A 27,299-nucleotide genomic window follows, 5' to 3' on the forward strand; every position below is an offset into this window, starting at 1 on the left:
AAACTAATACACTAATTGGACACATTTAGTGTTTTTTTAATAAGCAGAATTTTTTGTATTATGTCCTATAAAAAGGACGAAAAGAGTACAATATTAGTGAAAGAAAATCAAGTAATAGAGGGAAACATTTTTCACTATAAGAATAGGTATTTGATGAATTGAACAATTATGAATTGAACAGTGATTAGTCGAGTAAAAGTCCAATTAAATTAGTAATTATGAAGACTCTTCTAATGGATTATTAGAATTATATCTTAGTAGCTTTTATTGTTTTGATGACAAATTTGTTGTGGTATCAAGTGTGAGTAAGTCTCACATTGAAAGATAAAAATAACTTTAAGCGGTTTGTGAGTGAGATGACTCATACACCTAATGCCTTAAGGTTTTTAGTAAAAGATATAATGTCAAACTCATTTCAAACTCAAACTAATTTACTAACAACTAACATTTTCCCATAAAAAAACATTTGAAACCATATACAAATGTATTATTTTAAAATTAAAATAAAACCCTTTGATAGACTGCAACCATTGTCAAGCAGAAAGTTAGGTTTCATGACGGCCGAGGACCAAGAAAACTAATATATTATGGGCATGTTTGATAATTGTTTCCAAAACAGTTTTCAGAAAACTTGTTTGGTAAGACCTGTTTTCAAAAATAGTTTTTGAAAACAGTTCTCATTTTCAGTTTTTAAAACTAAAAAACCAAATCAGGTAAAAGATGTTTTCAGTTTCAGTTTTTAGTTTTCAGATATCAGTTTTCTAAATATTCGAAAACATGTCATTCGAACTGTTTTCTTTTTCTGAAAACTGTTTTTAAGAATTGTTTCTGAAAACTATTTTAAAAACTGAAAACTAAAACTGCTATCAAACAGGCTCTATGTCATCAAATATTCGTTAATTGGTGGGTACATCACAATTGAAATGACAGTCAACTCCAGAGTCAAATGGATTCGCATGATTCATCATGTATAAAATTCATCATGTATAAGATCAGGACTAATAGCTAAAACTAAATCAAAGATATAAGGAAAATACTAAACATCACATGGATTAGAAAACAGTGGAACTCGAGAGATCCACCACTAAAGCTCTTTTAGAACTCATCACACTAATCTAGAGGCCCCTCTAAACAGAAGAACCATTGTCAACCTGCTTCTTGTCAAAGACCAGTAATTGGGGTGTGAAAAAACCTGCCAGAATTCATAGGGTGAAAAAACAAGAAAACAAACCAAAGAGGGTTGATTTTTATCATGAAATAAGAACAGCACTGTAAAATGTAATAACCACAAGCATGATCTCATAGGGTGAAAAAACAAGAAAACAAACCAAAGAGGGTTGATTTTTATCATGAAATAAGAACAGCACTGTAAAAAGTAATAACCACAAACATGATCCTTAGAGAATGGCTACTTACCTAGCTAGCAGGGTGTCAATGGTTGTGTTTGTGTGGGGCATAGTTCGAACTTTAAAGCACGCAAGTTAAGGGAGAAGGAATAACAGTAACCGATTGAAAATCCAAACAGCACCTTTCATAGAATTTGGGTTAGGCCTAACTTTAATTAAAAAACTAGCTAAGAGTTGAGGATTGTCCTCCCATTTATAAGGACTTATTAGGCCATATCTCTAGTTAATGTGAGACTTTTCAACAACCATAAACATGTGGAGTGGTTTTGGTTTACAGTTATGTCAAGACTCGAGAGAAGTGGATGTTGTACATGGCTCCTATAGCATATAGGGTGATTTTACGGACATAAAAGAGACTCTTTGATATCAATATACCATATTAAATTTTAAGGTTGTGATAGATGCGTACCCTAATTTTTTTTCCTAGTTTTCCCACAGATAAATAATGTTCAACATTTTCTTCTGCTACCAATATACTCTATGCACCCATACAAGCTCAAAAAGGATAAACCACAACTTTGTAAAATTTCCATTAACTGAATATTGTAAACATAGCAAGCTACTACCACCATACAGCTGCTACATACAATCTGCTAACTAACTAACTGCCTCTTAAGGGCCTGATCTAATAAAACCAAGTGCACATGAGTACATTCATGTTCTCTAATAGTAATACTCTCCCCATAAGCTTACTGTGAACGTCACCCACATTGAGCTTGGACCTGTGTTCCATAAACTGAGGGTAAGACAAAGGCTTCATCAAGCTCCATATATTTTGTCCAAAGAGTGCTGAATTGGGTTGTGAGCCAAAAAAACAACACTCAAATTATCACAAAACATAGAACGGGTAGCAGTAGCTATATTTAATTCAGAAAGTAAAGACTGAAGCCAAAGAATGTCAGCAGTCGCCTGGGCTAAACTCCAAAAATCTGCTTCACAAATATTGCGAGCAACAACTGTCTGTTTGCGTGACCACCATGAAACCCCTATCATGTAGATCTGTGGCCCAATCAGCATCACAAAATCCAGTCAAGGAGAGAGTAGGAGAAGCAGCAGGTTTCAGAAACAAACCAAAGTGTTGTGTGCCTTGGAGATAGCGTAAAATATGGTTTACTGCATTCCAGTAATATACAGCAAGGCACCCACTGTGGATCTATAGAGCAGGACCCTCAAAAGGTGAACCACTCAACTTTGACAACTTGGAACCACTGATCATAGGTGAAGAAATAGGCTTACAACCCTCCATGTGAACTTTGCACAACAGATCACAAATGTATTTTCTTTGAGTGAGCAACAAAGACCTATTCTCAAGATGTTTCACCCTCAATGCCAAGAAAATAATCAAGCTTCCCCATGTCCTTGAGTAGTTGAGTGCAAATGCAGTTTTAAGCTGGGCAAAAATCTACTGAACCTGAGAAGCGGAGGATCCAGTGATTATAATGTCCTCCACATACACCGAAGCATACATAGTTACTAAACCAGAAGCAAAGACGAATAAGGAATGAACACACTTGCTTGAGACAAAGCCAAAACTGAAAAGGGTAGACAGAAGGCGCTCATACCACGCCCGTAGGGCCTGCTTGATGCGAAAGACTGCTTTGTGAAGACTGTAACAAACCAGCATAGTATTATCAGTTTCAAACTCTGGGGGTTGTGTCATATATACTTCCTCATCAAGAATGCCATTGAGAAAAGCATTTATTGATATCCAACTGCTGAATGCATATTAGTATAGTATACTTTAAGAATGCGCCACCTGTGACTACAAGCAAGGGTGAGAATCACACGGATGGTTACTGGCTTAACCACAGGTGAAAATGTTTCATTGTAGTCACAACTGAATTTCTAATGAACCCCTTTGGCCACGAGACGAGCGAACATTATCAGGAGAAGAAATAGGATGAGTATTTAAGGGTATGGGTGAAGAAATACCACCAGGAGAAGAAACGTGTGGTTGAGAATCATGAGAGACATTATCAGTTGGCAATAAAGGCACAGGAGATGGAAGAGAAGGAGACACATGAGGTGAAGAATGAATAGGAAGAGAACAAGTGTTATAAGGAACCTGTGGGGTAGCCAAAGAAGGAACAAGGGGTATAGTGGCAGAAACAGCACCAGGAAGAAAAGTAGAAGAGCAGGAGGTGAAAAGAGTGGGATAGGGAAAACAAGTCTCATTGAAGGTAACATCCTTGAATATAACAATTTTCCCTTATGGGTTAAGCACTTGTATCCCTTATGCATGGTTGAGTAACCTAGAAAGATGCACTCTTGGGACCTAAACTCAAGTTTGTGTTTATTAAAAGGCCTAAGGAAGGGATAACAGGAACAGCCAAAAACATGAAGTGAAAGATAATCAGGAGAGGCATTAAACAACTTAACATAGGGAACAGAAAAACCAAGAGATGCTGGTAGGTAACCACCTATTTATGAGGTACACATGTTAAAAAGGCCTGATCCCAGAATTGTATGGAAGGGGTGCGTGAGAAATAACTAAGGGAAAGGAAGAGTCAAAAGAAGAGTTAAACCAAGTTGAACCATGAGAAGTAATAGGTGAACCTTGCCCATTGCCAACAGACACTTGTTCTGGACCTTCAAAAGTCTGAGAATGCTGAATATTCTGTCCACTAGGAGTAACATGATGAGTGGCCCCTGAATCAGGAGTACCAATTACCACTAGTGCTGGGAGCACCACTGGTGAACATAAGCTGAGACGCTGAAGCTACAGAGGATGATGACCGGGAAGGAGAAGATAGGGCAAGAGAAGGAAAACTGTGATTCGAAACCACGAGGGGAAAAAGCAGCATGCTGACTTGAATAGGGAACTGATGAGTAAGAAGCATGCTGTGGTGGATAAGGAGATGGTTGATAATGCTGAGGAAAACCAAGATTGAACATAACTCCAGCTTGTCCAGGACTGCATCTGAGGAGAATAAGCCTGATTAAACCTGTGATAGCAGACAGCGGCTGAATGTCGAGGTTTTAAACAGACTTGACACTGAACAAAGCTTCTTCCTCCACATCCTTGGCCTCCACGTCCACAACAACAGCCACCACGAACTTCATGAGACTCAAACTGTGAGTCAGAATACGGAGAAAACTAAGGAGCTGAGTATGGCGAAGGAGAAGGTGTAGATCCAGTTGTGGAGTTGACTTGACTAGGAAAGAAATTCTGAGACCAGAATCAGTAGCAGTAACATTCACAATGAAATCTGCTACTACACTTTTCTTAGCCTTTTCAGAGCTTCTTGAGCAAGCAAGAGAGCTACGATTTCATCAATAGAAAAGGACTGAAACCTGTTATTCACTGAAAAAAGATTAACAAGTGACTCGAAATCACTCGGCAATCCTTCAAGCATAGCATCAACATGTTCCTTGTACGATACTGGATCTCTAATAGTGCTAAGGGAATCTGTAATAGATTTGATCTGTTGGAGCTAATCTGCAACAGATCTGTTCATCAGTGTGCTATTACGATGCTCAGTTCACAATTTCCGAGCCTTTGCTTCAGTCCTAGGAAAAAAAACTCTGATGAAGACGATCCCAAAGTTGATGAGAATGTTTGCATCCAATCAGCCTAACAAGAACAGCGCTAGATAAGTGGATTGAAGCCGCGACAGAAGATGCGCATCTTGGTCCCACACAAGCTACACAGGTGAAGGAGTTCCGGAATCGGAATCCGCAGCAGTAATATACAGTATTTCGGAGGAATCACATGATTCTCAAGAAAACCTCGCAATCGGTGTGAGATGTGATAACTGGATCAACCTGTTGTTTCCAGAGAAGAAATTCTTCGCGCGAGCTTCTCCACAATCGCATCTGATAAGGTGACAAAGGGAGAAGATGAAACTTTATCGAGAGGTGTCACACGAACTGGTGAATGCGGTGTCACAGGAGCTGGCGAATGCGGTGGCATGCGATTGGTGTGAACCTCTTGACGCGATGGACTTTGATGGCCGTAAGCCATACTTTCCAATGTTCAGGCACTAGATACCAAGTTAGAATTCTAGATCTAACAAAGAGAGAGAGAAGATGAACAGAAATGTTCGTATTGTGAATTTTCCATTAACTGAATATTGTGATGAAGGTTCACAGCATAAGAAGCCCTTGGTTACTAAGTTCTATGTTAGGAGGAATAAGAAGAGTAAGACTTAGAAGGCTATTTCTAAGTCATAAGTAGAATAAGAGAAATGAACTATGTTAGTCACTTCTAAATACAAGCTGTTGACAGTTGTAATTGCTGATGTCATGTTATTCTGTTATAGTTAGTTCTATGATTTGTCTAAATAGGGAACTGCTCATTCTGTTAGGGCAGTTATTGACTGGGTAGTTGTTTGGGAGATTCTGGATCTCGAATTCCAATGGTTAGGGTTCTTGTTAGTGTTTCTTGATTCTTCTGTGTAATTCCTGAGAATTCAACCTCAGTTCTTGAGGATTGAGTCTCTGTTTTCTTCAATAAACCAGTAGCATTCCTGTGAGTTCATCAATTGGTATCAGAGCACCGATCTAGGTGCTGTGCTATCAACATATGGTTGCTAGCATAATGGAATCTCGTGTAGATGCATTGGAGAGGATTCTGGAATCGATGAATCGTGATAGGGAAGAAGACCGAAGAAATCGCGAAGAAGAGAGAAGGATTCGTGATGAAGATCGCAAGGAGCGCGCGATTGAGAGGGAAAGAGTCGAAGCTCGATTTCGCACTCTTGAGAAGATTGTGGAGAACATGGTTTCGAAACCAGAGGGAATCAATGGAGGCGAAAGCCACAGTGAAGAAATTCCGCAGAAAACAGGGGAAGAAAAGACGGTGAATGGAGATGACACCAGTGGAGAGAATGATGTGAACGGGGGAGAAATTAGGGTTCCTCGCACTGAACCCACTCATACTGAACGTTGGAGGAAGCTTGACATCCCTATTTTTCAAGGGGATGAGGATGCATACAGTTGGATACAGAAGCTTGAGAGGTATTTCAAACTCAAGGGAGCAACTGAAGAGGAAAAGATACAAGCTATCATGGTTGCCTTGGATGGAAAGGCTTTAAGCTGGTATCAATGGTGGGAAACTTGCAACACTGCCACCACTTGGGACAAATTTAAGGAGGCATTGTTAGCCAGGTTCCAAATAGCTACAGCTTCAAGTCCATTTGCTGCTCTCTTGGCTCTTAAACAGGATGGAACTGTAGAAGAATTTGTGGAACAGTTTGAGAGGTTTGCTGGGATGCTCAGGGGGGTTGATGAAGAACACTACATGGATATTTTCATCAATGGATTGAAGGAGGAGGTGTCTGCAGAGATCAAGCTTTATGAACCAGGAACACTGGCTAAGATGGTTAAAAAAGCTTTGATGGTGGAGCAGAAAAATCTGGCAGTGAGCAAGGCTGGAACTACATCTCAGAGCAGGTATAACAATGCTTACAAACCCTCTTATAAGCCAAATTCTTTTCAGAAGTCTGTAACTGTTGAAACTGGAATTAAGAATGGAGGGGGAAATACTACACAGAGTGTGCAGTCCTCTAGTGGTAGTGTGATGGATAGATCTGTTAGTAGAACAAGTAGAGGAGGAACTTTTAAGAGACTTTCAGGTGATGAGATGAAAGAAACACTGAGGAAAGGAGAATGTTTTAGGTGTGAGGAGAAATTTGGGCCCAATCATATAAGCAAGAACAAGCAATTTAGGGTTATGTTGATGGCTGAAGATGATGGGGAGGAGGATATAGAAACCCTAAGTGAGACACAAGAGGAGATTGAGGAAGCAATTGAACTCAAGCAACTTTCCTTATACAGCATCCAAGGAATTTCTACAAGGAAGTCCCTCAAAGTGTGGGGAATTCTGAATGGTACAACTATTGTGGTCCTAATAGATTGTGGGGCAACTCACAATTTTATCTCTAAAGCAATGGCCAAACAATTGGGGTTGGTGATTACTGAAACCTCTACCTCTACTGTGGAAGTAGGTGATGGGCACAAGGTGCAGGGGAGTGGAGTGTGCAGGAAGGTTAGTGTGTTGATACCGGGCATAGAAGTGGTGCAAGATTTTTACCTCTTTGAGCTGAGGGGAGTGGATGTGGTTTTGGGATTAGAATGGCTCGCTGGATTGGGTGATATTAAGGCAAACTTTGAGAAATTGACTTTGAAATTCAAGGTTGGAGGCCAGAAGGTGTTGTTGAAGGGAGAACCAGAATTATTGAAGAGAGGAGTCTCAATTAATTCTGCAATTAAATCACTTCAGCAAGGGGAAGGATATGTGTTGCACTGTCAGATGTTAGAACAAGAACTGGCAACCAAGGAGGAGACACCAGCAGAGTTGCAATCAGTATTGAATCAATTTCCAGTTTTGTTTGAATCACCTACTGTTTTGCCACCTAGGAGGAGACATGACCATGCCATCCATTTACAAGAAGGAGCATCAATTCCTAACATCAGGTCGTACAGATATCCCCACTATCAGAAAAATGAAATAGAGAAATTAGTTACTGAAATGCTCGATGCAGGGATTATTAGACCAAGTATTAGTCCCTATTCAAGCCCTGTGATCTTAGTAAGGAAGAAGGATGGGAGCTGGAGGTTTTGTGTTGATTATAGAGCACTAAACAAGGTTACAATACCTAATAAGTTTCCTATTCCAGTGATTGATGAACTACTGGATGAGATAGGACCAGCTCGAGTTTTCTCAAAGATAGACCTCAAGTTGAGTTACCATCAAATTATGATGAAGGAAGAAGACATTGAAAAAACTGCCTTTAGAACTCATGAGGGTCACTATGAGTTTATTGTGATGCCCTTTGGCCTTACAAATGCTCCATCCACCTTTCAATCATTGATGAATGAGGTTCTCAAACCAGTTTTAAGAAAATGTGCATTGGTGTTTTTTGATGATATTGATGCAGCGGAAGTCGTACTAGGATTGCAAGCGCAAATCCTAAAAGAAAAGGTTTCTGGAATCCACCAGAAAGTAAGGGTTAGCAAGCACTGAACCCTAAAAAGATAACTCTGGAATCCACTAGTAAAGAGAGAAAAATCTCAAATTTGATTATCAATAATAAACTGAATAGGCTATTGCCTTACACGTGCTTAAATAGAGAAATAGGAAAACCCTAATGAAACTAAAAATAATGAAAATCCTAACTAAAAGATCCTAAACTCAATTAGAAAGTAATTAAAAATAACAAATCCTAACAAATTGATCCTAAACTTAATTAAAAACAGAATAGATTCGGAATGATCCTAAATATATTTAAAAATACTAAAAATAATAAATTCATAATTAATTTGCTCCTGCATCAGGCTCTTCTTCTTGTGAAGAACTCGACCCCGAGTTCTAACGTAACAAAAAAAAAACAAAGGAGGCCTCTGTTCGGAACTCATGAACGACATTAAGAATGCCAGGGTCAAATACCCAAATTTGTGTAGAACTATCTGATGTCCGCATGAATGCGTCACAACCAAGTGCCTCTGATGTCTTTACATTCTCCTCTTCTTCCAAAGAACTTGACCACAAGTTCTCTTCTAAATAAAAGGCTTCAATATGCAAACCAACCAAACGAACAACACCACTACTACAACTTCGAACTATTTTTTCATCATCTCCTTCAACAAATATCTCATGAGCACCATCACTATCTTTAAGCAATTCTAACCTCTCCAGTTTCTCCAAAATAACATTGGGGGCTTTTGAATTATAGGGGATAATGCTTTGTACTCTTGTAGGAAGCGGAGTTGAAGATTTGAATGTAAGAAACTCTGAGGACTTCATGTGGCCAAAGTTTTCATCTTTTGTAACGTCTACTTCCCTTGGTTTCTGCGCAGATGGTACCAAATCATCCACCAACATTTTTGCCTCATCTTCCATGTCAACAATAGAGGATGGCGCAAATGAAATTTGAGAATCTGATTCTGAAGAAGTTGCGTACATAGGTCTTGCAGATGGACATGAATTTGAAATAGGTTTTGGTAGGGGTTGTGGCAAGGAAATTGGATTTGCAGTCGGTGATATGTTGGGGTAAGGATTGATAAGGTTGGATGTAGCAGGTTGGGGGTGTGGAGTTTCGGTGGTTTTAGAGGTTGGGTACTGAACTTGGTAATAAGGATGAGATACGGATGGTGAATGCAAAGATTGGGAAGGTAAAGATATAGCGGAACGATTGTTGTTGTTGTCGCGCGGAAACCTATGTGGTTTCCCTCTCCTGTCTCGTCGCCGGTTACCGTTGTTGGTATTGTTGATCTGCGCCGTTAAAGCCGCCGTGAACGTCGCCATATGTTGTATCATTTGTTGTGTCATATGTTGCGTAATAGCAGTTAGGGCCGCGGTAAGAGCCGCGGTAACATCCTTTAGGTCTGCTTTGGTCATTGGTTGATCTTCCATGGTTGATCAAGCAAAGAAAAGAGACAGGAGAAAGCCTGCTCTGATACCACTTGATGCAGCGGAAGTCGTACTAGGATTGCAAGCGCAAATCCTAAAAGAAAAGGTTTCTGGAATCCACCAGAAAGTAAGGGTTAGCAAGCACTGAACCCTAAAAAGATAACTCTGGAATCCACCAGTAAAGAGAGAAAAATCTCAAATTTGATTATCAATAATAAACTGAATAGGCTATTGCCTTACACGTGCTTAAATAGAGAAATAGGAAAACCCTAATGAAACTAAAAATAATGAAAATCCTAACTAAAAGATCCTAAACTCAATTAGAAAGTAATTAAAAATAACAAATCCTAACAAATTGATCCTAAACTTAATTAAAAACAGAATAGATTCGGAATGATCCTAAATATATTTAAAAATACTAAAAATAATAAATTCATAATTAATTTGCTCCTGCATCAGATATCCTCATCTATAGTTTAACTATGGAGGAACATACCTATCATCTTACTCAAGTACTGCAATTGATGGAGCAGCAGGAATTGAAGATTAATGGGAAGAAGAGTGTATTTGGGAAGCACCAAATTGAATATTTGGGACATGTGTTGTCGGCTGGAACAGTAGCAGCAGATCCTAAGAAGCTAGAAGCCATGTGGTTATGGCCAATTCCAAGAAATTTGAAGAGCTTGAGGGGGTTCCTAGATTTAACTGGATATTATAGGAGATTTGTGAAAGATTATGGCAAGATTGCCAGGCCTCTAACCCAGTTGCTGAAAAAGGATAGCTTTGTGTGGGGGCCAGAACCACAGCAGGCTTTTGAAGCACTGAAACAAGCACTGACAGAATTACCAACCTTGGCAGTTCCTGACTTCACCAAGGTCTTTATCTTGGAAACTGATGTTTCAGGTACTGGTTTGGGGGCAGTGTTGTCTCAAGAAGGGAGACCCTTGGCTTATTGGAGTGCTACCTTGTCGGATAGAAGCCAGAACAAGTCAGTTTATGAAAGGGAACTGATGGCTGTTGTCAGAGCAGTTCAGAGGTGGAGACATTACCTCATGGGCAGGCATTTTGTTATTAGAACAGATCAGAAGAGCTTGAAGTTTTTGACTGAACAAAGGGTGTTAGGGGAAGAACAGTTTAAGTGGATCTCTAAACTATCGGGGTTTGATTTTGAGATCCAATATAAACCAGGGAAAGACAATTCAGCGACTGATGCTATGTCTAGAAGGAGTTCCTATTGTGCCCTATCAGTACTCAAAGTAGATGAGGTGGAAGAGTGGCAAAATGAGCTCTTCCAGGATGACAAACTCAAGGCTATTTTTCAGGATTTGATTGTGAATCCAGATTCACACCAGGGCTATTCCTTGCAGGACCACAAGTTGTTCTACAAAGGCAAATTGGTGCTACCTAGACAATCTTCTAAGATCCCTATTCTTTGCAAGGAGTTTCATTCTTCTTTAGCTGGGGGTCACTCAGGGTTTTTCAGGACCTATAGAAGGCTGGCAGCTCTGGTTTATTGGGAAGGAATGAAGGGAGACATCAAAGAGTATGTAGCTACTTGTGATGTGTGCCAGCAAAACAAGTTTGATAACTTGTCTCCAGCTGGTTTGCTTCAACCCTTGCCTATTCCCACTCAAGTCTGGACAGATGTGTCTATGGACTTTATAGGTGGCTTGCCTAAGTCTAAAGGCAAGGATACTATTCTAGTTGTGGTGGATAGGTTGACCAAATATGCCCACTTTATCCCTCTTAAACATCCTTATACAGCCCCTGAGGTAGCAGCTGTTTTCTTACAGGAAATTGTGCGGTTGCATGGGTTTCCTTCCACTATAGTCTCTGATAGAGACTCTTTATTTCTTAGTAATTTCTGGAAGGAATTGTTCAGGGCTTCTGGAACCAGTTTGAAGTATAGTTCAGCTTACCATCCTCAAACTGATGGCCAAACAGAAGTGGTTAATAGATGTCTTGAGGTTTATTTGAGGTGCTTGACTGGAACCAGACCTAGGCAATGGGTTAATTGTTTGGCTTGGGCTGAGTTTTGGTTTAATAGTAACTACAACAGGTCTACCAAGATGTCCCCTTTCCAAGCTTTATATGGCAGGGAGCCTCCTCCTCTGTTACAGGGCACTACTATTCCCTCAAGGCTGCAAGCAGTAAAAGAGTTGCAACAAAGCAGGGATAAATTGTTGGTTGATCTTCGGGCTAATCTCTTGAAGTCCCAGGACATGATGAGAAAGTATGCTAATCAAAGTAGAAGGCAGGTGGATTATCAAGTGGGGGATCTAGTCTATCTCAAGATCCACCCTTATAGAAGGAGATCCCTCGCTCATAAATTGAATGAGAAATTGAGTCCTAGGTTTTATGGCCCTTTTCCAGTAGCAGCTAAAGTAGGGGCAGTGGCGTATCAATTGGAATTACCTGCTTCTAGTAAGATTCACCCAGTTTTCCATGTTTCTCTTCTCAAGAAAGCTGTGGGCACTGGTTTCCAGGGAGCTTGCAGTGGAGCCTCAAGAGGTGTTAGATGTCAGGGAGCTCACTCCAGGGCAGATTGAGGTCCTTGTTCAGTGGAAGTCCTTGCCAGATTGTGAGAATAGTTGGGAATCAGCTCAGAGGCTACATGAAGCTTTTCCATCTTATCCCCTTGAGGACAAGGTGGCTCTTTTAGGGGGGGGGGGGGGGGTATTGATGAAGGTTCACAGCATAAGAAGCCCTTGGTTACTAAGTTCTATGTTAGGAGGAATAAGAAGAGTAAGACTTAGAAGGCTATTTCTAAGTCATAAGTAGAATAAGAGAAATGAACTATGTTAGTCACTTCTAAATACAAGCTGTTGACAGTTGTAATTGCTGATGTCATGTTATTCTGTTATAGTTAGTTCTATGATTTGTATAAATAGGGAACTGCTCATTCTGTTAGGGCAGTTATTGACTAGGTAGTTGTTTGGGAGATTCTGGATCTCGAATTCCAGTGGTTAGGGTTCTTGTTAGTGTTTCTTGATTCTTCTGTGTAATTCCTGAGAATTCAACCTCAGTTCTTGAGGATTGAGTCTCTGTTTTCTTCAATAAACCAGTAGCATTTCTGTGAGTTCATCATATTGTAAACTAAGCTCTCTTTATATAGAGCTGATAACTAACTGCCTCTTAAGGGCCTGATCTAATACAATCGAGTGCACATGAGTACTATCTACTCATGTTATCTTTTAATACAGTCAAATAAATTGGATACCAACACTGAAAAATACCATAATATCTAACATGAGCTAAACTGTTTAATTATTCGACGCTTAAGTGTTCTACTATAGATTAGGTTAATAAATTTTTATTAGGGGAAAAAGGTATTTTCTGATACAGTTTCGAATAGAAAATTTAGGATAAAATAGGCGTCCTCCAAAGGTGTAAAAAGAGGTAAAAAAATCGATAAATTGATCATTAGAAATGAACATGTAGTAAACAGATTGCAAGAATAAAACCAGACTGAGAAGAATGAATCGATAAATTGATCATTAGAAATGAACATGTAGTAAACAGATTGCAAGAATAAAACCAGACTGAGAAGAATGAATACCTCATAGTTCAATATCCGGAACTCCCACTAAGAATGAGTTTGGATCATCTGATCCGAGAAGTCCAGTATACTCTGATCCTCTCACATGAACGCTAAAGCAAGCTACACAAAGAACAAATATTATTAGGATTTAGTGCAAAAATTATACAATAGAGGGGAGAAAAAAGCGGATAGCGTCGCGGGCAAATAGTGGAAACTGCATAGCGGTTAAAATAAGTAAAAATTAATAGAAAAAACAGCTTGTCACAAGCTGTTTGTGCCAATATAAAACAGCTTCACAAGCTGTTTGTGTCAACTACATAAAAATAAAAACAAAACAAACGACAAAAGGCATAAAACAATATAATGTTAACTCAAAACTGTCAAAATTAAACCCAAAAGACAAAATCTAATCATCATCCTCATTATCAGGGGTGATGCATATCCTTCAACTTCTTCTCCACTAGTTGCAATCTCCGTAGCCCCTTCATCCAAAGCACGCTATTCATCACTATCACCACGATTGTCAAGAAGATCAAGGCGGTACCCTTTGATATGCTTTGTTGTTCTTCTGCTTCTTATCCTTCAAATATCCCCATAATTCATCTCGGACCTCTTTTGGATACTAAAGACAAGGTGCAACATTCCCTTTCTTCCCCATCAAGTGCTCCGTCATTCTTGTAATTACACCCTTTGTGACTTTAGCACAGAAATTGCAAACACAGAGACTGGTATCGTTCTCTTCAAATGGACGACAATATTTCCATCCAGGATCAGCCCTTGAAAGTGAAACAACAGGGGTTGAATTTGAAGCTTGTTCAGCCATGGTGTAAGAAGTTTCAAATGAGAACAAAACAAGTTAAGAGAAAGAAAGAAGAGAAACAGAAGGATGAAAAACTGAATAGAGAAAATATAAAACAGAAACAGAAAGAGGACATTCACAGTGGAAGCAGAAAAACAGAACAGAGCATGATGGGAGAAGAACAAAAAGGAAGAAGAAATATTAGAAACAAAAAGGGACAAAAAAAATAGTGTATGTGGTGAAGGCTAAAAAAACAAAAGATCATGTGAAGGAAGAACAAATTTTAGAAACAAAGATTCACATTCACAGTGGAAGATGAAAAACAGAATAGAGCATGATGGGAGAAGAGAAAAAAAAAAAGGATTACAAAACAAAGATTATAAAAAACGAAAGGAAAACAGCGTGTTAAAAAAAAAAGAACAGTCTGAAAATGTGAAGAAAGAAGGAAGAAAAAAAAAAAGGAAAGTAAAAAGTGTGTGAAAAAAATAAGTCTAAAAACAGCAAACAGAAGACCATGATATTCCACAATCAGGACCATAATACAATTGAGGAGCATAATGTGTCTTGAAAAACCTAAGAACCTTTAGTTTTTAATGTTTTAGTGGAACTTCGAGTATAATTTAAGGTGTTCAGGTCAAAAGAAAAGGGTTTCAAACCAGAAAAGCCTTTGTCGCTGTGTTGTAGATTCTCGTGGTGCCTCCTTTCTCTTCCATCGTGGCAACCCATTGCTCTCCAATGTCTCTTCGGCCACAACATGGAGTTTTTCAGCGAGCACCAAGGGTATTCCAGCGAACTCACTGTTTGGCCTTTGACTATTCTTTCAATTCTCCGTTATTTGTTGCTGGTAATCTACTCTGTTATCCCTCTTCTTTTTTGACTTTACATCATCTCTGTTGTTCACTTACCCATGTGTACAGGTCCTTTCTATTACTATCTCTTTGTTTGTTTGGTTTTTTTATTATCTCAAAATTCATCTTTTTCTTTTTTGGTGTTCAGACTCTAATTTTCTGTCACTTGCTCCGTTTAGAGCTTCTGAATTTACAACTTTATTTCCTTGACTTTTGTTGTTATGAACTTACATGTTTATCTTAAGACCTATGATTTTTAAATATTAAGTAAGAATATGTCTCAAAATTTTAGCAATATTTTTTAATCTTTTAGCATTTATTTTTGTATTGTGTAAACAACTTGACCTATATCTAAAATTTTAGTATAGCGGTCTGCGGTCATTTCTCTATGCACCCTTCGCTATAGCATTTTTTGTCAGCAGCTACATGCCGCTATTTGGGATTGATAACTCTGAATAACGGTTATTAGAATTGGTTCAAAACGTTGAAAGAAAACCGTGTTTATTGACAAGAAATCTCTGCTACACCTACACCTCAGGTTAGGTATATAATAGACCTGGCTTTCTTCCGCTCTAATTCCTTACCAAACCAAAGAAAGCTCTATGGGATCTTCTTAGTCTATCATCTCTCACTCTCTAACCAACTCCTTTAATGACTAACGACTCCGACTAACGACTCTCACTAACTAAGGGATGTTACCTAACATCAACAGTCTAGATAGAAATATTAGTCTTGCAAACAAAATTTTGAGAGTCAATACATTACCATTCTCTATTTTCATGACACTTTGGAGCATTACATCCATCTTTGTTTTCATATCAGAACTATCATCCATATGTGGCACTACAAGTGTAAGCTCCCTGTATATATCACGTACAAATCTGCATATCTTCTCAGCAAATTGAATTTCACCATCAGAAATCCGACCAATTGCCAAGCGCATCAGCTCTCCGGTCAAATCTGCAAGCTGTAAAAGAATATTGAGCACCTTTTCAAGGAAGGGGGAGAAAAGGCAGAATTAAGTTGCATGATTGCTTCATCTTCATATAAAGATACTAAAACGTAATTAGGGGTAAATAGGATTGCAGAGAACATTACAACAAATGAAGAACTTAAGAATCTATTGAATTGAGTCTTATTTAATTGATTGTTATCTACTATCAACAACATAACTAAAATGCTGAAAAAGGTAACTAAAAAAAAAAGAAAAAAATCCACCCCTAATAGATAGTCCAGGATGTTTATCTGCAGAGGCTGAAGGGAAGAATCACTAAGTGGTAACAATGTGTTATTTATCTCATCAAGCTTCAAAAGAGTTCCACTTGTACAGAAACTGCAGAATGTAGCTGCTTCGACATACTCCTGTATCTGCAAACACCCAAGACAAGTATCAGAGAAAAGTATTTGATATCAAACAAAGTGCTAACAGAAGGTATACCCCAGGTGAGTATGCTCGTCTTAGCTTCCAAAAATCTGTTCCCTGTAATTCTCGGACTAGTCGTGATATGTGCTGATCTCTCACAGCTGCTAAATCCTTTTCTGCTTTCTCAAGCACCTCCAATTTATTGTATTTACTCATCCTTGTTAAAAAATTAGAATATGGTAAAGCCAGTAAGCCCAGGATGATCAAGATCACATGTAACAATAAATCATTTACACATCAGGAGTAGAATTTGGACCCATTTCTTTTTATTTTACCATTGTTTACAAAAAAAGTATCAATTTAGATAGGAAGCTCTTCTTACTCATTCTCCTCTCAAATTTTTAACGGAGAGGGGGAAGGATGAAGTATAAATTTTGAAAGTGAGCGTAAAGCAATTAAGATTCGCTTACCATAATAGAAAATTAACACATCACAGTACATACGTTTCAAGATATAAACTAAGTTGATTCAGATGACTAATTAAAGTACAGATAAATTTGGAAGGAGAAACTAATCCAAGCAAAAATCATTTTACAAACAGAGAGAGACGGGAGCGGAAATGCGCTAGGTTACCTGTGCACTTGAAATATGACCTTTTTGCTATTCATTGTTACATCACGACTCGCTTTGACCACTCTTTCTCGTTTCTCATTCTACAAAATTGAAGGTTAAAAAGTCTCAACATACAACTAATATCATGAACTAGTATGCAACCACCATATTGTAAGCTTACTCATCACTTAAAAAATTCAAATATTGTAAACTATGTTTCTACATATTACAAAACACAACTCTTAAAAGGGGAAGAATGCAATGCACTCCAAATTAGGAACTGAAACTAACATTGATTCATAGCTTGAAAAAAAAAAGATTAACCCTTAACCTAATTTCTCATTGATTTTGACAATTAACTACCTCGCAATGAAATTTCAGAAAAGAAGAAAACATTACAAGGTCGTTGAGATATTGAGCATATTTGGCGAAAGAGTCTCTCATTGCGGCGGACTCAGTGGTAGTGGTAGTGGCAGTGGCCATGGTTCTTGCCCTTTTTGGTGAGCTCTGAACGTCGGTCCCTGAAACTCGCGAAAACACAGAATTAATAAACAAAAAATAATTGAAAACATGAACATCAGAGGGAGAAAGAGAAAGAGACTTTGGAAGAGGCGTTGAGGTTTTGATGCTGCCATGAATAGAGAAACTCTGTGAATGTGAAGTGATGATGGGAACGAATGCAACATCTGTCTGTGGAGTTCCCCAACGGACACCTAATCGCTGCACATCAATCAAGTTTATTTATTATTTCAAAAAACAAAAATTGTAAATAAATAAATATAAATATATCAGTTTTTGTTAGGCTGTAGGGGTCTTCCTCTTCTTTCTGCTTTCATTTTCTGTTTTACTAGTGTCTTTTACCGGGGAATATGTCTATTGTATTTAATACATCAATCAATCCCTTGATTATAATAATTTATTAAACAACAGATGAAATAGAAGAGTCAGAAATGCTAAGCATAATGAACATAAATACTTCTCTTATAAGGCTGATTGAGATCAACAGGAGCTCGTTTCACATTATCGTATTTTGCTTGATTTCTTTTTCGTTGCATTATGGGTTGGAGTACCCTTTGTACTCCCTTTTAATACATCTTTGGCTTATCAAAAAAAAAATTTCTTCGTGAATATGAAGACAATAGCACAAATCATAGATATAAGAAATTACTAACATATTAATCTTAAAAAAAATTGAATGTGATAGTAGCACAAATCAGGATTGTGAAAGATAAATCATAAAGTATGACATTATTGTGTTTATTCCAAGTCATCCAAGTTTGAGTCAATATTACATGGAACACCTACTGAAGTTTTAAAGGTAAGTTCCATTGATAGAAAAATAGAAGTTAGAGTACTCTTTGCATATTTTTTATTATGTTTATTTGCAACTCTTAAAACTTAAAAGTAATGAAAGAATCAAAGAATAGAGATTGAGGTGGTCCTTCTCATGAATTAGTAAATGGTTGGCTAACTTGACCAAGTTTAATCAGTTCCAGAATCTGGGTGCTTTTAAATTGCTTCTTGATCTTGCTTATACTAATTATGAACTGACAACACTATTGATAGAAAAGTATTGTCAAACCTATCATTAACATCTGTATTTACATGTTGACGCTGAAAGCAACTTCCATCAACTCCATATATGATAGAAATTTTTTATTTTTATGTCTGCATAATATATATAATCAGTAGCTAATTTTACAGAAAAATGTGGAAAACGTTGCTTTCCAGCAGCCACCTTGGACCAACGCAAAATGCAATTGAAGCAAAACTCATCTGCAATATTAGGAATGAAAGCATAACAACATCAGTAACATTATTCAATCAGCTCTAATTGTTTCAGAAATTTCAACTAATGAACCCAATAAATCTTCTTTTGATATATAAATTCTTTCCAACCAAAAGTAACCCGAACAATCAAAAAATTAATGGAATCAATTTCAATTGCTTCGAATTCGACTAAGCCAGTGCTGGAATCAATTTCCATTACCAAAGAAAAGAAATAAAAAATTGAGAAAGGGAAAAACATTTTGGGACCCAGGGGATATGATTATATACACATCATAAAGTTTGATAATTATAGATAGAATATAATAATAAGCAAGTATGAGCAAATGTTTTACCTTGTTAAAAACTGGGAACTCGGTTTTGAAGTGAGTTCAAACAAACTCTTATATCTGTTCATTATCTCCCGGTTCCTGTGCCCGAAACTGATTACATGAGAATGCTAGAATTTCAAGACCTGAATAAAGAAGACCAAATTTTTTAGATAGACAAAGAGACCCTACAGTTTGTGAGTTGTTTGAACCTTGAAAAACATGAGAAGCTTATTGCTATGTGGTATATATAGCCAAAATCTCGAATCAATCCATAATTAATAATGGTCTTTTACTAAGGATGTCAAAACTCAAACAAATGTTAAAAATTAGTAGCAAACATTGTGTCTTATTAGTGATATAAGGTTGTTGGTGCACGCAACCTATAAGGTTTAACTTCTCAGATCTCACTACATGGTCATATCTTTGGAACCAACACAAAACTTGCAAATACAATATCATATCCAGAGTTAAATTCAAATGTAAGAACAACCATACATTAGCTCACCTATTTCATTTTCTTCTTTATTTTCTCATGTTGGTTGTTTGTCCTCTGTTGACCCGAGGATATAAGGGTATTTTTGTGGGTCTTTTATTTTATTTTTAATTTATTTTCTGAGTTTTAATTAGTTTTTATGATATTTTTAAGTAATTTTCGGATTTTTAATTATTTTAGGATTTTAGGAGTTTTTATTTTGATTTGTTAGATTTTAGTAGTTTTTATCTTATCATTAATTAGTACTTTTTAAATGATAGATTTAGTTAGGATTTAGGTTTTTTATTTTGAATTATTATCTTTTTAGTATTTTATTTTGATTTATGTTTTTATTTTTATTTTATTTTATTTAGGATTTTCGGAATAAAAAGAAGAGAGAAAAGCAGTAAAAGGGAGCTGAAACTGGTGCTGATGGTTCACAGGAGCTGCCATGTACCCGCAGGAGATCAACGGCTGCTGTTTTGTTCTCTGACATGCAGCATGATCTGGAAAGAGGTCCACCATAAGACCATGCACCCGCGAAGCGCTGGATTACTCACTTTGAAGCTTGGACCAATTGAAAAGCGACACGTGGCGTTAGATAGGTTTTGTTTTGTCTTTTGCGGGGCCATCACGTGGAAAAGAAAAGAAACAGAAGGCAAAGTAGGCGGTGGCAGTTTAAAGGAATACGGAAAAACTTAATATATATATTTTGGTAGAAGTATTATTTGGGAGGCTTTTGGTGATTGGAATTTAGCACAAACTTCTTAGGGTTTTGAGAGCTTTTGCTAGGTTCTTCTTGGAGATTTTAGGTGCTATTTTCTTTCTCTTTAATTCTTGATTATGGCCATGCTTGGCTAAACCTCTTTTAGTATTTGGGTGTTGAACCTTTTTAGGATTATGTTTTGATTCGAATCTTTGCTTCATATGAATTTTATTTATTAATCTACGTAGTTGTTTCAATTTATCTTGATTATACTTGAATGCATGCGAGTAATTTACTAATTCCTATGAGAACGGAAGTTGATTAGGAATTAGAGAAATAAGGAAACAATTAGATTAGGCGTTCCCTACTGCTTGATTCAAGAGTAGAACCTAATTGCGTTGGTTAGTTTAAATAGAACTTAATCTTCAATTCCCTGGTCTAGGTGCTCGTAAAACAGACTTAGTAATTGAATTGAAAGTCTAGGGCGTGTGAGTTATCAACATCTTAGAACATAGGCTAAATCGCTGTAGAGGAGTTTATTAAATTCATATGAACATTGTTAGAATAAAGGCATAAGCCGAATAGGTGAAACAGGACCCAAGTACTATCTTTCTCATCTGATTTCATAAACTATTTGATTTTCGCTTTTACTTTTTATTAGTGATTGTTACAATCTTTAAAATCCTTAAAATTGGTTTTTATTTTCATAATCTAAATACTAGAAGTTAATATAATTAGTATTGAATCACAATCCTCGAGGGATCGATAATTTATTACTACGGGCAACTTTGTACACTTGCAAAGGAGCTATCATCCTCTGTAGTAGCAGAAGCTTAATTCACTTCCTGTTCACTTTTTAGTTGCACCTTCTCATAATATTTCTCCTGGTAAGTCAAGTAGTAAAGTAATGAGGATTAGAAAAGGGAAAAGTTTCAAAAATTAATACTCCGAGTGCCGAGATAACTCTACTTCTTCAATATATATAATGACTTTAAGCATAAGTCAGATTCAATTTAGGGTGTTGAGACTACCTCGAGGGAAGCCCTCTAGAGGTGCATGTGAGCAGAGCTTGGATTCAATATCTTGGGATAATGCAGAAGCAAGAATGCATACCAACGATAGCAGCAGTTTGAACATAAAAATTTGTAAAGAGTGAGCATGTGTATTTTTCAATTAATACTCTCCCTCCCATTGTCTGTGACCCGAGTGCCGAAATCTACAATAACACATCTAACAGGATCAAAAATAACGCTAGAATGAACTGAGCTACTTGAAAGAAGGATGGAAGCTTCTACATGAAAGTAGACTTAACATACATGAAAACTCTTATATCCCCTGCTGTTGCGCATGAGCAAAGTTCTTCATTTTTATCCTGATTAATACAAAAGAAAGTTAGCATCAGATTAACAAAACAAAGGAATACATGAAGCCAATGCAAGATTGAGTGAAGTTTTGGAATTGAATTCAGTTAAAAAATAATCTTGCTAGTGGTATATCATAAAATAGAAACCACATAAAACGCTCAATATCCAATGCATTGAAATCAGAATAAACAGATAAAGAGAGCTATCATATCTAATTAAAACTATAACTCAGTAACTTGATTGATCCATAACAATATAGCCACATCCCATAGTAACAAAACAGTGATGAGAAAACACTCTTGAGTTCGTACTCTTGGAGATGAACATGACTGGTATAATAATCTGGTTAATAGTAAGAAGGAAAAAACTCTAAATCTAAGCTAATCAGAATTAAAAAACACAGTGGAGCAGCACTTCCACGAAAAAACTCATCTTTTGTAACATTGTTTCCCAACAAAACAAAGCTGAAACTAATATACATCAAACCTTATAGGTAGTAATCTATAAGAGATGGATTGAAGGAACTTCTACTAAAAAAAACCACCAGGGCAAGGAACAATGCAATGAAGAAATGAAAATGGAAAATAAGATTAAAAATTGAAAGAAAACCAAAATGCAAAAATTGAAATACCTATAAGAAATCGTTCAATCCATTTATAGGAAATCAGTCTAGAGTTTAGCTATAGTAGCAGCATCTTTTGTCTCACCATTATCCAAACACTTCAAGTAAGCACGTAGGCTCAAACCTATAAGTTCAGCCCAAAGTCATGGTTGAGAAGAAAAAAACAATTTACCTGCTCATATTTTACTTTCAACGAGCGAATCGATGCCAAATACTCAAATCTCACCAGCTGATCCCAGAAAGAATCAACTACATATTTCAGCAATAATTTCAGAAAACACAAAAAGCAAAAATCAATGTTTACGTGCAATTTCAGAAAACACTCAAGTAGGTACCTTTCAAATATACTCAAAAAGTTTGAAGCAATGTTAAAGCAGTTCCTCTCATTTTTGCTTGGTGATTTGCATGTTCAAGCAATGTTATCGTGCACCTGGGGTAACGGCAGAGGTTTAGGGGAGTGCGGTGGCGCCGTGGTGGTCGACGGTGGACATGGTGAGTCGACAGAGGAGGCTGAGAAAGGGTCTTTTATGGTATGAGAGATAGGCAGGGTTATAAGAGGTTTTTGCTAATGTGATGTATTATTGATTTAAATCACTTATCAGATTTAATTTTTGTTTAAAATCGCTAGTTTTTTAAGGATACTTGAGGGTTAAAATAAAATAATATTTAAAATATTTACCTATTGAATATCTTTTTGTTTTTTCCTTGACGTGAATCTCTTATAAATGGAGCATGATCACGTTGGATTTTATTTATTTTAATATATCTAAAATTTAAAAAGTTACTAAATAAATATAGATAAAAACTATCAAAATCTAGCAAATTACAATAAAAACTCATAAAATCATGAATTAATTAAAAATCCGAAAATTCAATAAAAATACCATAAAAATTAATTAATACTCTAAAAATAAATCAAATATAAATTAAGATAAAATCAAGAAATAAACAACCTAAATCCTAATCAAATCTAAAATTTAAAAATATTTTTTTATGAGAATTAACCAGAGAATGACACGTGGAATTTTTTTTATGAGAATTAACGTGAGAATGACACGTCACTAAATCAGCCTGATGGGGAGTTCTTCTTTTCTAATATATATTGATTTCTTTGTTGTTGAGCATAAAAAATGTAGTTATGCTAATGTGGTATGCCGTATTAAGTAGGGAATAAGAATTGTTACCCCTCATACAATTGTTACCCCTTCATTTTTTTAAAATCCCAAAATTGTCCCCCATGTTTTAACACCCCCTTTTTCTCCCTTTCTCGAGCCGTCACGTTCTCTGCAATGCATCACGTTCCTCATCACTTTCTCCCGAGCATTACGGCTCGGGACTGAAAGTTATTTCCCGAGCTTTAGGGCTTGGGACCAGAAGTTGTTTCCTTACGTTTTCCTTACCGAGGTCTAAGGCTCGGGAATTGTTCCAATTTCTTCAAGGAAGGTTTCCGAGGTTTGCCAACCTCGGGAACACATTTTTCACATTCGAACTTGACAAACCTCGGGAAATCCACGTTTATAAATTACCGAGGCATAGCCCTCGGAAGGATTCCGGGAATTAGACCCTCGGGATATTGCCGAGGTACCAAAGCTCGGGAAATTCATCAGGAAAATTGTAATATATCCCGAGACTTAAAGCTACGAAATTAATTGCTCTCCTTCCCGGACAGTTAAATACAGTGGCGGAACCAGGATTTTTGTAGAGCTTGGGCACAGTTAAACCTAAGCCGAACTGCCCACAATTGACGTCTGACCTAGGATTTTTAAATTGCGGTCGCGGTTGCAGGCATTGTGGTGTTACAACTATTGCGACGTGAATAACCTGTTGCAATATAAATATGTCTCATTCTCAATTAAACACTCAAGCCCCAAAATAACAACGAAAATTTGTTGTTGTCTCTCCAAATAACAATGACAATCCGTTTGATAAAAGCAAACCCAACCTGGTAAGTCCTCAAGTGCTTCCATTTCCTAACAATTTTCTCCCCAAACCAACCTGAAAGCTCCTGAACCACCTTACCCACAAGCTCATCATCGGAAACACTCTCAAACAACCAGATCAGCGACACCCAGACTAGAGCCTTACGGTGTGGGCATGTGGGCTGTGGCGGTGTGGGCGTGCCGCAGGGAGAGGAGAAAGGAGGTGAGTGAGAAAGTGAGAGAGGAGAGAGATGGGCCACATTTTTTTGTTTTTGGTTGAGGGATGTACCAGGCTTAACAAAAAAAAAAGAATGTCTTGTGTTTTTTGCCCAGCTTAACTAAAAAAAAACCTCTTTTTTCCTATGCGGCCCAAGTAAAAATATTTTTTTTTGCCACGGAGCCTGGGCAAGAGCCCAGGCAAGCCGGGCGCTAAATCTGCCCATGGTTAAATAGAAACAGAGGTAGTAACTCGCAAGCCGCTGAAGTTGATGAAAAGAAAATGGAGTGGGAGATGACAACAAGTTTATAAGAAGTGCATCTACAGAGATTTCTAATGCAATTTTTGTACCAAGTTGGTAGAAATGCATTTCCAAAGGCACTAGAGAACAACTTTTCTACTTATGCCAAATGTGAAAGATGAAAAAAGACGCAGAAAGTGAGAACATGGAGAGAAATCAATGTGATCATCGAACTTGTAGAGCTTTCTGAATCTTTCAGTTTAACATATTTGTAGCAACAAAGAAAATGAAAAGATTGAGTGATACATAAAACATGAGAGTCAATGCTGAATAAAAACATATAGAACTTTACCATAGCTTAATGTTCGATAGAATTGCTCTAATTAGAAGGAAAAAAAACTACGTTGTAGTAAGTATATAAATGCATTTGTCACATTAGCTTATTTGATCGTCCGTTCATAAATGGGGAGAAAAACTTTTTTTAACCATAAGTTAGAGAAATAATTTGTTTTCAGTTTCAGTGAAAAACTTGTTGAGGCGATGAGTTAATGACCAAACAAAGAGTCGTTTCTGCTTACCAAAACAAAGAAAGACAATTGAGTTTGACTGCATTTCCACCACTTTAGGCTAGAAGGTTGAAATTCAAACATAAAAAGATCAACAAGTACTTCCACCATATCGTCAACCTTTAACACTTGAGACTTTCAAAAATACAGCAAAATGAGAATTGTCTCCCATGGAAAGTTCTCTCTCTAGCTAGGGTGTAATTTAATATTGATAAACCTTAAAAGATTGAATCATGTTTAGCAAAGGCATTGAAATTAAAACATACACTTCAAATGATTATAGAAAATCTTGCAGGTTCCCAATGAGCTGCTCGACACTCATTCTTCGCGAAGATCTTATCATGTGCCCATTTGATGCACGAGTGTGAATTAGTCTATCTCGAATATATCTGAATGAAGGAACATTAATTGCATGGATACTCTATGGTGATATAATGGATCTTCATAAAAATTGAAAATAGCCTCTGCAGCATTATCCCTCAGTTCCTCGTTCCCCTGATGAAGCAAGACCGTACCATGAGAATTGGAATTGCTCCTGCCTTAGCAAGGGCCAATCTATCAGCTCCATCATAGCTTAGCTCAGCAAATACCCTAGAAACAGTCTCCATTACCTTCTCAGTTCCACTCCTTAAAAGCACAACAAGGACTGGGATTGCGCCCGAATCCCGGATCACAGATGATGAGATTCGGCCACCGGATAGATCCCACATCACATTGGTCGCTGATACTTTTGATTCATGATCACCTTCTCTAAGAATTCTCACCAAGTGCCCAACAATTTCAACATCACTATGCTCTCTAATAGCCAATTCAGAAAGCACGTCCTCAGCTATCCCCTTACCATAAGGATCAGGTCCTTGAAGGAGCTCAACAAAAAGAAGGATAGCCCCAGCTTCAGTAAATGGTCTAGTGTTACCATTAACATGAGCAGATAACCTACGAATATATTTGGCAGCTATAAGCTTAGTTGTTTGATCTCCATCACGCAACAACTCCACAAGCAGTGGTACTGCTCCTAATTTAATAAGCTCATACTCAATCTCGCTTGGGTCTCCACCTAGAAATTCAATTGATTGACATGCTCTTTCCCTAGAGATCATGCTGCCTCTACCAGCAGCCTCCACAATAAGATGAAGAGCTCCTAATCTAATGAGTTCATTCCTGACATCCTTTTGCAATGCTAACATACTCAAAATCTCTAACAGATACAACCTAATATTATCATTCTTATTTGAATTCAACAAGTTCATGATGACTCGAAATCCGCCACCGAAAAAAAATGTTTTCCTACTTACATTACTGAAATTGACAAGAACCATGAACAATTTAATCAGAACTTCCCGCATCTTCCCCTTCGAATGAGCCAATAACCTTATCAAAGAATGTGTAACACCCTGTGTACCCATTGCAATTGTCAATGCAGCACCATCATCTTGGCAAGAAATGCACATCAAGCAGTAAGCAACAACCTCTTGAAGTGAAGGAGAAGGATCATTTGGTATACTTTGAGCAAGAATCTCATTGAGAATAGATATGGCACGAGATAATGCACGCTTAGGGTCATGCTCAAAGAAACGGGACAACTTGGCCATGACTTCCATTTTCAAAGGCTTGGTCCCTGAGGCCATAACATTCTAAAACTTCCTCAGTTCTTCTTCCCAACCCAAGTCCATGGTTTCACTTTCAACCTGTTCCATTCAACGTAATTTAATCAACGTAAATATTAAATTAAAAAAATATCATTATTCATAATATTCTAATTAAATAACAAAATAAAAATCACGTACTAGCCAAAAACAAATTATACATGGATTGATGCATAGAAAATACTACTACTACTAGCACTCTAAGAGTAAAAGAAAACCGAATTATAAAGCAAGAAAGATACAATCTAGGGATGAAGAACACAAAAGGGGAGTGAATCCCACATATGATACAATTTTTCATCATTGTCAGACCAGAAATGATAAAACAATGAAATAAATCAACATATCAAATTGAGAAAGAGGAGTTAGTGGTGGAAATAAAATTTTACAATGCACAAAGTTCATCTATATCTTTTGATCATTTATTTTACCTCTCCAACCAATTTCTTGCCATTCCAGGAGTGAAAACTAACATGTCACTATTCATGTTCAGTTTTCCAAAATATACAATTTCTCACTAATAAT

At 37.2% G+C, this 27,299-nt stretch overlaps 3 protein-coding genes across 3 annotated transcripts; 1 reads left to right on the forward strand and 2 right to left on the reverse strand.

Moving 5' to 3' along the window:
• Positions 1–861: 861 nt before the first annotated feature.
• On the reverse strand, positions 862–17,682 carry LOC130737726 (uncharacterized). Its single transcript, XM_057589558.1, has 8 exons — positions 17,524–17,682; positions 17,322–17,443; positions 16,944–17,023; positions 16,386–16,527; positions 16,166–16,315; positions 15,713–15,914; positions 13,319–13,420; positions 862–1,192 (listed from the first exon to the last, which is right to left on the reverse strand). The coding sequence occupies exons 1-7, from the start codon at positions 17,606–17,608 to the stop codon at positions 13,320–13,322; spliced, it is 882 nt and encodes a 293-aa protein (XP_057445541.1). The 5' UTR covers positions 17,609–17,682; the 3' UTR covers positions 862–1,192; position 13,319.
• LOC130736175 (uncharacterized) lies at positions 5,947–8,479 on the forward strand. Its single transcript, XM_057588021.1, has 2 exons — positions 5,947–8,295; positions 8,453–8,479. The coding sequence occupies exons 1-2, from the start codon at positions 5,947–5,949 to the stop codon at positions 8,477–8,479; spliced, it is 2,376 nt and encodes a 791-aa protein (XP_057444004.1).
• Positions 17,683–21,368: 3,686 nt separating the features above from the next.
• Positions 21,369–26,729, reverse strand: LOC130736176 (uncharacterized). Its single transcript, XM_057588022.1, has 4 exons — positions 25,644–26,729; positions 22,358–22,414; positions 21,516–21,571; positions 21,369–21,429 (listed from the first exon to the last, which is right to left on the reverse strand). The coding sequence occupies exons 1-4, from the start codon at positions 26,727–26,729 to the stop codon at positions 21,369–21,371; spliced, it is 1,260 nt and encodes a 419-aa protein (XP_057444005.1).
• Positions 26,730–27,299: the final 570 nt, after the last annotated feature.

This window comes from Lotus japonicus, chromosome 2, assembly GCF_012489685.1.
Source record: "Lotus japonicus ecotype B-129 chromosome 2, LjGifu_v1.2".
Taxonomy (NCBI): Eukaryota; Viridiplantae; Streptophyta; class Magnoliopsida; order Fabales; family Fabaceae; genus Lotus; species Lotus japonicus.

Excerpts from the sequence above, each read along its gene's own strand:
- LOC130737726 (XM_057589558.1), bottom strand. The coding sequence starts at position 17,608 with ATGTTGCATTCGTTCCCATCATCACTTCACATTCACAGAGTTTCTCTA. Across the intron at positions 16,528-16,943 it reads GTCATATTTCAAGTGCACAG|GATGAGTAAATACAATAAAT; the intron begins GTAACCTAGCGC and ends TTTTTTAACAAG. Across the intron at positions 16,316-16,385 it reads GACGAGCATACTCACCTGGG|ATACAGGAGTATGTCGAAGC; the intron begins GTATACCTTCTG and ends GGGTGTTTGCAG.
- LOC130736175 (XM_057588021.1), top strand. The coding sequence starts at position 5,947 with ATGGAATCTCGTGTAGATGCATTGGAGAGGATTCTGGAATCGATGAAT. Across the intron at positions 8,296-8,452 it reads ATATTGATGCAGCGGAAGTC|GCTATTGCCTTACACGTGCT; the intron begins GTACTAGGATTG and ends TAAACTGAATAG.
- LOC130736176 (XM_057588022.1), bottom strand. The coding sequence starts at position 26,729 with ATGGAAGTCATGGCCAAGTTGTCCCGTTTCTTTGAGCATGACCCTAAG. Across the intron at positions 22,415-25,643 it reads GAGCAATTCCAATTCTCATG|CTGGTGAGATTTGAGTATTT; the intron begins GTACGGTCTTGC and ends TTCTGGGATCAG. Across the intron at positions 21,430-21,515 it reads GGGGATATAAGAGTTTTCAT|ATGTGTTATTGTAGATTTCG; the intron begins GTATGTTAAGTC and ends TGATCCTGTTAG.